The following is a 14,053-nucleotide window of genomic DNA, read 5'->3' on the forward strand; positions in this document are numbered from 1 at the left end:
CAAATCAGCTACCCAGTGCTGTCAATTCCTACTCTGTAACATCTCTCAGACACCCACGTATGTCCTCTGACACTGTAACCACCCTAGTATAAGCCTTTATCACCTTGCACCTAGACTACTACAGAAGCCTGCTGGTTGATCTACCTCAAGTTTCTCCCCATTCTCACCTATCCTCCACTCAGCTGTCAAACTGATCTTCCTAAAAGGCAGGTCTGACCATGTCACCTCCTAAAATGCCGATCACATCTCTAGAATTAAATATAAAATCCTCTCTTTGGCATTCAAAGCCTTTTATAACTTGGCCCTTTTCTGCCTTTCTGGTCTTCTTACACCTTACTCCACTCCATACAGTCTGCAAACCATTGACACTGCTCTCTTTGCTGTTCATAACAGTTCATTTCCAAATTCAGTGCACTTTCACTGGCTGGCCCCCACACATGGAATGTTCTTCCTCCTCATCTCTACCTCCTGGCTTGACTAGCTTCCTTTAAGTCTCAGATAAAATTCCACCTTCTATAAGAAGACTTTCCTAGTCCTCCTTAATCTTAGTGCCTTCCCTCTAGGTGTATCCTAATTTTCCTACTTATTTTTATTTGTACATAGTTTTTTGCATGTTGTCTCCTCCATTAGACTGTGAGCTTCTTAGAAACAGGCACTATTTTTTGCCTTTATTTGTATCCTCAGTATTTATCATTGTATTTGGCATATAATAGATGCTTAATGAGTATTTGTTGACTTCACTAACATTTATATGACACTAAGGTTTCCAAGGACTTTACAGATATTATCCTATTTGATCTTCATAACAATCCTGTGAAGTAGAGGGTATTATCCTCATTTCACAGATGAGGAAACTGAGTTAGAGAGATGTTAAGTGACTTGGCCAGGGTCAGAAAGTCAATAAGTATCTGAGGCAGGATAATAATTCATATCTTTCTGACCTCAAGTCCTGTATTCTGTCTATTACACCAAGACGCCTCTTTCCTAGGGAAGGTAAAAAGTTAATTTTACATCTACCATCATCAATTTTATCCTTGCCAAAAACACTTAAGAAGATTTAAAGGGCTCTTCAAAGGCAAAAGCAGGTTAGCCTTACCATATGTCAATCAATCAATCAACAAGTATTTATTAAAGATATACTCTGTAATAGGCACTGGGGATACTGAAACTATCCTTATTCTCAAAGGGTCAGATATGACTAGAAGCCATAATTCTCATGGTACAATTATAGCAGGTACTTACGGTAAGGAAAGAACACTTCAAGAAATTCCAAGTTGCTCAGGGAATAGCTGAAGAAAACATCCTTACCTGTACAAAAGAGGGCTTGAGCTAGATAGGCTATGACATCCCTTCTACATCTGTGATCTTACACCTCCCTTTGGACCTTGATGTGTCTGTGTGTAGGACCTTACCTTAACAATGATTACAAAGCCATAGGATGGTGGGATCATGGAAAGCTACCCCAGAAGAAGGAGCTAACAACTTTTCAGATGCCTTATCCAGAGCACTATTTAGTCAATAAAAGGAAATTGAGTGCTCATCAAATTTATCCTACCAATGGACATGGTCATGTTTTTGATGAAGAGTTCCATCATCCTTTGATATTGTCCCCCACCTTCGAGAATACCAACAAGTCATTTCATTTACACCAGGAGTGGGATGGATTTCTGGCAAGTATATTTCTGACAATTGGTAGCAGCCCATCACCACAACATTTAGTTCTAATGTAGGGCCATGACACAGAAAGGCATCCTTCCAATAACTTCCTATTCCCAATCTAAACTCACAGCACAGAAAAAAAATCAGTCATTATCCTCTGGACTTTCTGAGCCCACTTTCAATTGATCTGACATGACAATTCAATAAAATGCCCTCAAAAAAAATCCATCTAAATATATTCAAATTCTTTCCAAAGTTTCTATTTTGTGTTTTGAGAGATCCTGACATGGAATTATGCTTTGTAGAGGCATGCACAGAAACATAAGGAATAAACAGTCTTGTCAGTAAATGAATTCACAGTCTCTGACTAGATGTCTTTCAGGAGTATTCATATTCTCACTCATTCAGTAAGACAGCTAAGCTACTCTGGGAATTTGACTAAAGATGAATGAGTATGGGGGAAAAAAAACAGAGAAAAGTAAAGAAATTTAAGTTGGCTTTGACTTTATTTAAAAGATACGTAATACAGCCAACTTATATTCACGTATTTAGACTACATTTGGCACAGTGTTTCTTGGCAGACCTGAATATGGTTAAAATTCAGGCCTCCTATTAACATAACATCTTCTTAAGTATTACCCTTAATACTTTCTTCATTAAATTGTTTTAGAAAACAAATTACTTCCTGAAATCTATCTGGCTAATTTCCCCCCTTACTTTAATTTTCCTTACATCAAAATATTTATATTCTCTTAACACTTGAGTTCAGTTAGTCTCAGGCCCCTTTCTTATATACATGTTGCGGGAATGACTAAAGGAGGCACCCACCATCTTCTTGAACACACATAGCCTGCCTTTCGATTTCATCTGTCAGTTTTTCTTGATTTAATACAACACCTGTTGTGGTACTTTGGTGGTAATGACTATCAGGAAGACATAAAATTAAAGTAAAATTATTTATGTTATCCACTAATAGTACTTTTCAAAAATCCCAAAGAGAAAGGCTTTAGTTAATAAAATGCTGGTCTTTGTACTAGTGCCTCACACATACTAAGCTTTAATAAATGCTTTATCTATCAATTAGTTCTTCACAAAGGGGACTAATTCATGAGATACCTGCTTCCTACAAGAAAGAAAAGGATGCAAAGCCTGAATGAAAGCTAGTGAGGATGCCATCGCCAGTACAATCAAAGATAAGGTGGTAGCCAGAAACAAAAGCTAACTGGCAGGAAGCAACCTAAATAGTCGCCATAGACTGGTAGGTGAAACCAGCCCATGTCTTGAGTTTGAACATCTTTTAAAGCCTCCAAGTAGGCAGAGTTTTGCCAGAGACTTCTTACAAAACCTGATTGAACCATCTGGCTCTGGAACAGCATGATTTACATTTCACCCAGCCTTCTTCTATAAGCGACAATTTGCATAGCATTAAACAAAGCCATGTTTCATGTTGTGCTCTAGGTTAGAAAATGTGTGTGGGGTAGAGGCACAGAGTTGGAAATGGAATAATGCTTTGCCAGATGTTACCTCCAATCTTCTCCATCTGTGTATATTCATGGGGTTCTCCAGTTCCTCCTCCAGGGCTCTGCAGCGGGTCCTTTCCTTTAAGAATTCTCTTTGCATGTGAAAAAGCTCCTGCCTGAATAAGACAAAGTCTCTTCAGTCAAGAAATTTGGTATCAATTTGAGTATTACATCACCACAATATTCAACACAGAAGAAGTCTCAGGAGAAAACTTGGATTTAGGGAAGACTTTTAAGATACAGATGCACCTATTAGCTATCAAAGTAACCCAGTTTCATCACTTGGTTTAACAATTTTGTGATTTATGGAAAAAACTTGGAGGCAAATGAGCTGTTACAGCTCTAAATCAGGAGTTCATGACAACACCCACACCCAGTGGGATAAATCTGCATTTTCAATTCAAGGCATCTGGCTTCCTGGTGTTAAGTTCCCACTATGAAGAATCAAAGGATCTCTGATCGAGGTGAAAGGAACCTCAGAAGCCATCAAGTCTAACCCTCTTACTCTCCAGATGAGGAAACTGTATCCTAAGGAGATTGATTGACTTGCCCATGGTTACATAGGGAGCATCGGATACAGGGTATGAACCTCCAACCTCTGACTCGAAAGTCTGCCTTCTTGGCACTGCAGCCCAAAAATCCTAAACGACTCTAAGTAAGTTTTATCTAGGGCTCTGCCATCTTCCTCAACATCTTTTTAAAGGAAGCAATACACTTGGTTTTTGGGTTTTGGTTGATTTGCTCCTTTGTTTGTTTGTTTCAAAACCAAATCCTAGGTAATCCAAACAAATGCTTAAAAACTGCAACAATAAGTCCTAGACTACTTCCTTATAATACTGCTGTTTCGTATCTGGCTCCAACACTTGCCCAAAAGATATGTGGAAATTGTTAATTAATGGGTATTATTATCCTCAATTTGGATTATGGAATTTTAAAGCTAAAGGGGGCCTTATAAGTCATTTTATACAATCCTCTCATTTTATATATAGGGGAAAACAATCTCAAAAAGGAAGCATGACAACTAAAACTACTTAATGGCAGCCAAGGGTGGGACTAGAACTCAGGTCTCTTGGCTTTCAGCCTGATTTATTTTTCAACTACACTGTGCCTTACTGTGGGGGTGCTACCACAACAATCACAGGAAGCTTGAAGAATGATGGAGGGTGAAGGCAAACGCTGATGACAAAGGGTAGCAAAGATATTATTATCTGTGCCTTTCTGCTGTGCGCGTGAAGAGAACTAATATTAAGCAGTCTCTTTTACTTAATTGCTTCATTCAAACTAATAATACAACTTCCCCTCATTAGCAAGATAAGCCATAAGAATTAACAGCTCAGAGCTGATTGCTTAAAATTAAAAGTATATATTGACTATGCCCCCCCCCATTTGCCACAGGCTTAGCAAAAGTAGAAGAGTAAGAATGTTCAAGTCCATGAAGGCAGACCAGAGGTAATCCCTGAAGGACTAGTCAAATCAGATTTTCCATGCAGGTGACAAAATCACCTCTATAGTTGATGGCCCTAGTGATTGGCGTGAGGCTTCATTAAATACGGAGCTGCTATATTATAGTTAGTGAGAATTGATCCATTTGCAATGGTAACCAACACACAATTCTTAAACACATTCCCTGAATTTAAATGTCAAAATCACTTTTTTAATCCAATGAATTTGGGCAGTAGGTTCAAAATGTGCCCTTGTTTGAAGTTAATGAATGTCCACCTATGGCTTCTGATGCCTCCCCAGAAATCCACAAGTAATAGAAAGAGCTACTTTAAAAGTCTCAGACCTATTATTCTGGTTTCTGAAAAGTCCCACAGTACCTATATAAACCACAGAACTGTTTTCCCAAAGGGAAAATGCATCTTATATAAGGCAAGATTTTTTTTAAGCATTCCACCATAACGAAAGTACTCAAAGGTAAAAGAGAAGTGGGATACAACATTGAGATAGAGTCTAAAGTAATATGGACAGCTAGGTGACACAGTGAATAGAGAAGTAGCCCTGGAGTCAGGAGGACTTCAGTTCAAATCTGACCTCAGACACTTATTATTTGTGCAACCCTGGGCAAGTTACTTAACCTTGTTTGCCTTAGTTTCTTCATTTGTAAAACAAGCTAGAGAAGTTATGGCAAACCACTCCAATAGCTTTGTCAAGAAAACCTCAAAAGAGATCACGAAGAGTTGGATATTACTGAAATGACTCAACAATAATAAAAAAAGAAAACCTAAGGAAACACTGTTTTCTACTTTTTTGAATTTATTTTTCTTGCTTTTATGCAACGTGGAAATATGAAAATATGTTTTGCGTGACTTCACTTGTGTAACTGATATTATATTTCTTGCCTTCTCAATGGACGGTGGAGGGGCTAGAGGGAGGGAGAGAATTTGGAACCTAATTTTTAAAAATGAATGCTGCAAATAAAGAAATGCTGCTTTCAACAATGCTAGAACCATATTCTTCTCCTCCTTCAATTCTACATATAAGCCCACAGAAAGAAAATGTGTAAAGGTTATCATGGAGCACTATTTACGTGACAACATTCTACCCAGTGTATGGAATAGTAGAAAGAACACCAGCAGTCAAAAGACCTGGGTTCTACTCCTGCCTCCACTATTTACAAGCTGGGTGACCTGGAGAGCAAGACACTTAACCTCTCTAGGCCATCATTTCCTCCTCCGTAAATTGGGATGGGGGTGGGGAGGGTTAAATTAGATTATTTCCAAAATCCCTTCCAGCTCTAGGATATTCTATAACATTCTATGATATCCCAGGTTTCTTTTTGATAATTTAGTAAAGATATGTGTTGAGAAATGAAAGTGAAAACCAATTATTTCAACTGCTCCCAATATGGTAACATGACCACAACTGCTAATGAAATATGTCTGGAGTATCTTAACCTGAGCTCTTCCACATTTGCCACACTTTTGGCAAGAATTCCCTTTTCCCGTCGGAGTTTCTTGATCTCCAGTTTAAGAATGCGCATGTCTTCTATTCTCTGGTTGTATTGGCTTTCTCCTTTGTTCAGGACGGACTGCTGGATCTTGATCTTCTCATAGAGCAAAGCAAGTTCGTCATTCCTCCTAACCAGCTGAGATCCCAAAATATCTCGCTCACTTATCACCTAGAAAAGGAAGAAACATGGTACCATGAACAGTGTTAGTCACTGGGAAGTAGTGCTCGTTTTAATAAGGCATTAGAGTCATCAACTGAGTAAGAAAGCATTTGACTAAGCACCTCCTCTGTGCTAGGCACTGTATATGTTATATTTCACATTCAGCAGATGAAAGAAGACACAGACAGACCTATTCTTTCCATAGAGACGGAAGAGCTAAGAGAGAAAGAGTGACCCAGAGTTGACTCAAACACCTTCATTTCTTGATGACTAGTCTTCCCACCTGATCCAACTCCTTCTTTTGCCTCAACCTCTCAGCATCAGCCTCAGCGATAATTCTCAGGAGTTTTCTCTCCTCGGCCTCTTGTTTTTCAATAAAGTGTTTGGTCTCAAGGGCTTGCTGTCTCAGCTTCTGCAGTTCAGCCTGACAGGAACAAAACACCCAGACAAATTTTGCTTAGTAACCACACAAAGTATGAGTTGAGGATCAGGATTTAGATGTACTGCTGAGCTTCATGAACATTTCTAGGTTGGTTCATTCAACATGGCTCTCTGACCGTATGCATGAGCAAATATGAAACTAAAAGAATACAAACCCAGCACAAAGAAACAAATAAGGAAGTGTAGTAATGCACGTTATCGTAAACATGGTTATTCTGTGAATTATGCCCGAGAGGAATTTCTAACGGTTTGCCATATATGTGCAGTGAAATCTCCGTTTGTATTCAGCAGCATTTTATAGCATTCCAACTAACTACCAAGGGAGCATATGTAGAATATATAAAGAACTGTGCTCAGGATATAGGGACATTACATTATAAAGTTAACATGCTGGTCATATACACTTGCAAGTTGACTTTGGGGGCCACTTGGGTTATAAGCAAAAATTCAATCAAATGTTTAATGAGATCAACTATGTGTAGCGCACCATGGGAATTGTGAATAAGAATAAGATTAGTCCCTGTTCTCAAGGAGCATGCAATTTAGTTGAAGAAATAAAACATATTCCATTTTATCATACATACATGCTTGCAACAAATATACTCTTGTACTTACGATGTGTGAGGCGCCATGCTAAGCACTGAAGGGAATAAAAAGATAAGTGAGACATAGCCTCTGTCCACAGGAAACTTATGAACTAAGCACAGCTGATTAGACATGTGTATCTATGAAAGTATAATAATAAAATGCAGCCTCTGATAAGTAAAAATCAAATGATGCAATAAACAGCATCCAAATGTAAGGAAAGGTCACAAGGGTTTGGTATTTAACAAAGGTTTCACAAAGGAGACGAGATGGGGACCAGATAGGTAATAATTAGCTAAGTGGAGGTGAGAGAACTATTCTAGGCAGAGGAACCAGCATGAATAAAGGCACAAAAGTGGGGCTGCAATCAGCTTAGTAAAATAGTTACAGGAGTAATATTCCTATGGGTTTTTTTTTTAATCCCTCTGTCTCCCATGACAATCTAATATCATTTGAAAGAAGAACAGCGTGGCATTGAGAAGTTCTTAGGCAAGGCTAAAAGGTCAGCAAGTATTCCAAATCAGAATGTCAGCCTTAATGTTTGGTAACAAGGCGTGGGAAGGAAGGCACAAACTGAGCTCGTCCTCAAATAAGAACTGGAAATACAGCAGATTCTGAAAACTGAGGTTAAGGTGTCAAAAAGGAAAAAAAGGGTTACATAAGCCCTAAGATGAGATCAGTGATCCAGGGAAAAAGAGAGGTAATCGTTTCTTCAAGGACAATATTAGAAAATTCCCCAAGGAACACTATTGAAAGGTCTTTGGATTGAAAAAAGCCCCTCCCATCAGTCCCAGGGGCCAACCTCTACCTAGGGTCTTCCTGTAATACAGAAGGGTCCCAAAGATCGCTAATTTCATACCTCAAACTTAGTCAAACAGAAGATATATGCTACTCCACAATCCAGATATATCTTAACGAACTAGATGCAACCAAAGACATATAAACAGGGTAAAACAGGATGTTCTGTTTGTTCATTCATGAAATATACTTTGGTCTAGGGACAAACAAAAAGAAATAAGTTTTGAAGTCAATCTAATCTAAGTTTTACTTAGGGAAAGGGTAGAGGATAGACACTTCAGTTTCTACAATCACTTAAAATGACAGAGACTACAATAATAAAATACCTGCTCAGCTCATGTTTTCTTTAATAAAACTTTTATTGTCCCAGATGTGCAACATTCACTTCCATTTTACTAAGTATCAAGGGCTAATCTGAATCCATCAGGAGAACAAAATGTAAGCCCTGTTATATTAAAGTGCAATCAACAGCATGTAAAAGTATCTGTCCAAAAATGTAAAACTGTTCATGCATTTGGTAGTGCTATATAATTCTTTTTATAATATATCACAATTCTGAATGGTCTCCTTATGTCATAGATATATGAGCTGTAAACAAGCTATGGCATTAGATGTTGGCAGCAAACAAAAATCTTGGGTCTTATGCATTTAGCAGTTATAAATCTGGGTTGTCACACACAGTTCACTATTTCTAGATTCCAAAAAAGGTCCATCCAACTGGAGTCATGTTCTAAGAGACGTCTGCTAGGATGACACAGCTTCAGCATGCACAGAGATCATGAGCTGCTGAAACACAGTACCTTCTGCAGTGTCTCTGCACTCAAATTCTGCACATCTTATTGAGTCATAAGTCAGAAACCTTGAGAAAACCATCCTCAAGATCCTTCTTATTCATACTATAGGAGCCTATCAATTATTCTGTGTTTCACCAAAACTGTCTGCTTCTTTCTCAGCAGCACAAACAGGACTAATTGAGTCTTCTTGCTACAAAATAATTAGGTTCTCTCCTTCTGCTCTTGCTCCCCAGTTCATAAAATGAGACAGAGTGGATTAGGTGAAAGGATACTGTGCCCTAAAGACTGAGACTAATATGATACTTGGCACTGGACATATAGTATTTGCTGCTGCATTATTCACCAGAAATCAAAGAACTGTCCAAGTGATGCAGGACGATTTGGAGGCAACTAGACAGAATCAGGGGCTTGTTAGGACTGAAAGGCATACATTCCAAATCAGATGGTTCCTTCACTGCTGATGAAATAAGTCTGGGATACATATGCCCAAATTCATCAACTTTACTAAAATCTATTGACATCCTGTCATAACCATAAGGTACTGACGATGCTCAGAATCACAAAAAGTCAGTCAAACCTAGTAGGAAATTGACAAAAGAAACACAGTATGGAAAACAGCATGATTCCCTCTTTTGATGGCACTAATTGAAGGCAAGAATGAACTACTATGAAGTCTGTTCTTCTCTAAGCCTTATAGAGAAGCAATAAATTGAGCTGCCCTGTCAAAAGGTGCATCATGGTATTACAAACTGGAAAGAGTTCATTCTTACCTGGAGGGAACCCTACACATATACTGCTTTATAGAAATCTTACAGGGGCAGCTAGGTGGCGCAGTGGATAGAACATCGGCCTTGAAGTCAGAAGGACCTGAGTTCAAATCTGGCCTCAGACCAAACACAACACTAGCTCTGTGACCCTGGGCAAGCCACTTAACCCCAATTGCCTAAAAAAAAAAAAATCTTATAATAAGAAGCTAAATTTCTCTTTGAACAGAGTTAATATGAAAACTGTAGAGATTTATGTCCCAAAGGCCCATGGACATTGGGATTCATACCCCTAGACTAAAATGTCAAAGGAAGCCCTAACTAAAGTACTAAGAGGCACATTTTGTAAGAGACTATATATAAAAGACACTTGTTCCTAAGCAAAAACTATCTTGTAGAATATTGATTCTATAATCAAAAGTGATTGAGAAATCTTCTTCATACCTCAGCACTATCCCAATGGAGAAATCCTTAGGGGAAGAAGGGTCTCACAGCTGCAGTGAGGGATACACTCTAAGTCAAAAGTCACGTAAATTTTGAATCCTTAGACACCTAACTTTCATAGTATTTCTCCAGGGCTAACTCTGGAAAGTGCAATAGGACAGAAGGAATTTCTGCTACATAATCTGATGCCCAGCAGATCTGACCTTGAGCCACAACTCCAGGATTCCACCATTGCCTCTGGTGGGCTTTGATTTGGTGTCGTTGTAATTCATCATTTGGAACACATCCATGGTTATGTGATGATGATTATCATAGGTATATTTCTTACAAATCTGAGAATACAGGGGGACCCACTTCAACAAACCTTAACTAATACTTTACTATATTCATAGGACATATCTGAAGTAGTGAGTCGTTAATTGTGTGTAGGACATTTAAAATATTCATCCAGACATGTATGTTATACTCTAGACACACAGATATTCTTAACCCTTTTTATGTCATGAACCCTTCTCAGAATACTATTTTTAAATGCAAAAAAAAAAAAATACACAGGTTAACAAAGTAAACCAAAGGTTAGAAAAAAATAGAGATTAATTTTTTTCCCACCTAAGTTCATGGAAATCCTGAAATCTATATACTGATAACTGGTCCATGGATTCCAGGTTTAGAACTCCTGCTCTAGGAGCAAAACTGGGCCTCCTAGTCAATCTTTAAATAATGTCTCTAAATGTAATTACACAAGAGCCTTGCTAAGATGTGATCCATAGAACCCATATTTCAGGACCAAATTAGAGATGAAGTAGTATTTAACTGAAATTCCTTCTGATACTTCCAATTAAAAAAAAATAGCAACTATCTTGGATAGGGTTCAAAGTTAACCTGTTTTATACTATACTCTCTAAGCAGAATTATAGAAGACTCCAATATCTCTTCACATCTAAGATATCAGAAGGGAATTCTCATATGTTAAAGTCAAGAAGGAAAACACAAATCTGTTGCTCAAGCTGCCTAGATCCTAGCCAGGACTTTTGTAGTTGGACTACACCTGTCAAAGTTTTTGGATTCACATCCATAGAAGTCTAAGGTGCTAATGCAAGCAGGTAGCTGTTGCCCTGGAGCATTCAGCATGAGGGAAGGCATTTCAGACTCTATCCCAAGTACCCTGCTATTCCTGTCACACAAATGGAGCCTTACCTTCAGAGTCTCCTTCTCTTTCTCGATGCGCTGGTGTTCCAGGTGCAACTTCACAAGGGAGGCTTCTTTGGAAGATATTTCTTCTTTCAACTGATCTACCTGGTGGGTCATAATCTTCAACTTCCTCTTCATTTCTGTAATCTCATCCTGACAAGATGAAAGGGGAAAAAAGCATGAAAAAGATATCCATATGATACCTGTTGAAACTCAAGATATATCGATAGCAAAAAAAAAACTAAGAGCTTTTAGAAGAATCTAACTCAAAACAATAGTCTCTTGGTCCCATCACCACCTAGAATTACTCTTTTTCCCTTTACGTTGCTCCTTTTTCTCCACCAGTCTTCAAGTATTTTAAGCCATTAATATTCAGACCCTATCGGGGGAGTGGGGAATCTGTGGCCTCAAGGCCACATGTGGCCCTCTAGGTCCTCCAGTCACGAACAAATTTGTTCTGTGAACTTTGGATTCAGTCCAAGGGCTGCACTCGAGAACCCAGAGGGCCACATACGGCCTTGAGGTCACAGGTTCCCCACTCCTGCCCTGGATGTTATTGTAGTATTGTCCTCATTTTACAGAAAACTAAGAACTAGCAAGAGCAGCTGGGTGGTACAGTGGATAGAGCAACAGGCCTGGAGTCAGGAAGATTCATCTTCATGAGTTCAAATCTGGCATTAGACACTTACTAGCTGCATGACCCTAGGCAAGTCACTTAACCCTGTCTGTCTCAGTTCGCTCATCTGCAAAATGAGCTGGAGGAGGAAATGGCAAACCACTCCAGTGTCTTTGCCAAGAAAACCCTAAAAGGTGTCATGAAAAGTCAGACTGAAATGACTAAACAACTAAAAAGACCTGGCAACACAAGCCAAGATTATAACATAGATTCTGTCTCTAAGTTTTGTGCTTAGATCACAAGTGTCTGATAAATCCCTGATTCTTAGTTACTATGGGCATGATTTTAAGCTTAAAAAGAGAAGCATGGCAATTCTATCTAATGGTTAAAAGAGAAGAACTGCCTCACACAATCCTATTACGTCAGTCAGTCAACAAGTATTTATTAATCACTAACTGTATGTACTAAGCACTGCCCTCAAGGAGTTCACATTCTAATGGGGGAAGTCTACATGCAAAAAAAAAAAATAGTGCATACAAGATATAAGCATAAGTAGAAGGTCATCTCAGAGGAAAGGCATTAGTACTTTTGATAACTCTTGGTTTTGTTAACACAAAACTAATCAATAGTAATCAATAAGTGGCTTTGGGTTCTAAGTATCTATACAAATGAATTTTCTCTTCCTAGAAAGATGTAAAAATAAATTTATAATATCACAGACTATGAGATATTTTTCCCGATCTTAACCATCTTTCAATTAACAAAATATTTTTAAATAGTAAGGGAAGTAAAGATTAAAGGAGGGAAAAAGTATTATTTACCTGAGCTTCAATCAGATTTTTGCTATACAGGTTCCTATCTGATCTCACAGCTTCATACAAGTTCTGCTGCTGTTTTAACTTAGTCTCTGATTCTGCTATTTTTTTCCTGTAGTCAAAGATCTGCATCTCACGGATCTTGATGTCTTCCATGTTTGTAAGGACCTACCGCAGAGAGGCAAATGGATATGATTAAATAATCCTACTGCAAAGACCAATTTGTGGCAAATGGGGAGATTTTTACCTAAAGGGGATAACTGGGGACCAGAGTCATTAGAAAATGCAGCCAACATCATTGAAGTCCAACACAGAATGTCACCCTTGTTGATTAAGGAGACCTTTCCATTCTTTTTCCCTCCTACAAGTTCCACTCACATAGAAAGGCTTAACATGGTTATTTTGAGATCACAAGAGGGAAAAAAAAAAGAAAATTCTTTCAATTCTGAAAATAACTGCTGACAAAACAGGATTAAATACATCTCAATACAAAACACTCTTCAGGAAAAAAAATGAAAGATCAAGACACACTTTCAATATTTTGTCACATTCATTGTTTTGCAGCTTTTATATATAACCAAAAAAAAAAAAACCCTGAAACCTTTGAACACTGACAATAATAATCACAATAATGCCTCGACTATATCAAGCTCTTTTCTTCCAGAGAATTCATAGTACTGCAAATAATAACCTCTTTTCCTAAGAGATCCAAATATAGTTAACCCCATTTTGCAGGTATAGGAAACAAGGGTAGCAATTAAAGGAATTGCCTAATGTCACATATTCAAGGAACCAGGATTAGAGCCAGAACTTCAGACTTCAGAACATGATCTTTACACTGTAAACTATGTTGCCTCAGCTGAAAATGTTCACATTAAACATTTTTAATTTGTTTTAAAGTGATAAACTACTAAAAAAAAATCACTAACAGAAAAAGAAATGGAAGCCATCAATGGGTTCGGAGGTCGAAGTATCATAGGGGAAATAACGATGAGCAGAAATTTAAAGAGTATTTCACTTTAACATTTCATTTCACATTAGTATTTCATTTAATAAATGTTCAGCTTCAAAACAAACAAAAAAAGATAATTTTTAATATTCTAAGGGATCCTCCCCTATTTGTTTCTCATTTCAAGCATACAGTTTGACAGCCTCCCTACCTCTTCTGATCTGACAGAGGGAGCACATATGGATGCAGACTTCTGGCACTCATTCACTTATGGGACCTCAATATGGAGAATCACAGAATATTAGAGGTGGAAGGATCTCAGAAGCCATCTCATTCAACTTGGTGTTGAAAAGAATCCTTTCCTC

The 14,053-nt window shown here is 38.1% G+C and overlaps 1 protein-coding gene across 1 annotated transcript in view; it reads right to left on the reverse strand.

The window, feature by feature from the left end:
- The window catches only part of CFAP58 (cilia and flagella associated protein 58), a 124,288-nt gene that overhangs the window by 71,981 nt on the left and 38,254 nt on the right, over positions 1-14,053 (reverse strand). The window contains exons 10-14 of the mRNA XM_020987976.1: positions 12,746-12,907; positions 11,315-11,461; positions 6,575-6,715; positions 6,077-6,300; positions 3,184-3,295 (exon numbers count right to left, since the gene is read on the reverse strand). Of these exons, the coding sequence (XP_020843635.1) occupies positions 3,184-3,295; positions 6,077-6,300; positions 6,575-6,715; positions 11,315-11,461; positions 12,746-12,907 (786 nt within the window). The remainder of the gene's footprint in view (positions 1-3,183; positions 3,296-6,076; positions 6,301-6,574; positions 6,716-11,314; positions 11,462-12,745; positions 12,908-14,053) is intronic.

Source organism: Phascolarctos cinereus, unplaced genomic scaffold, assembly GCF_003287225.1.
Source record: "Phascolarctos cinereus isolate Bilbo 61053 unplaced genomic scaffold, phaCin_HiC Scaffold_3;HRSCAF=262, whole genome shotgun sequence".
In the NCBI taxonomy this organism is placed as follows: domain Eukaryota; kingdom Metazoa; phylum Chordata; class Mammalia; order Diprotodontia; family Phascolarctidae; genus Phascolarctos; species Phascolarctos cinereus.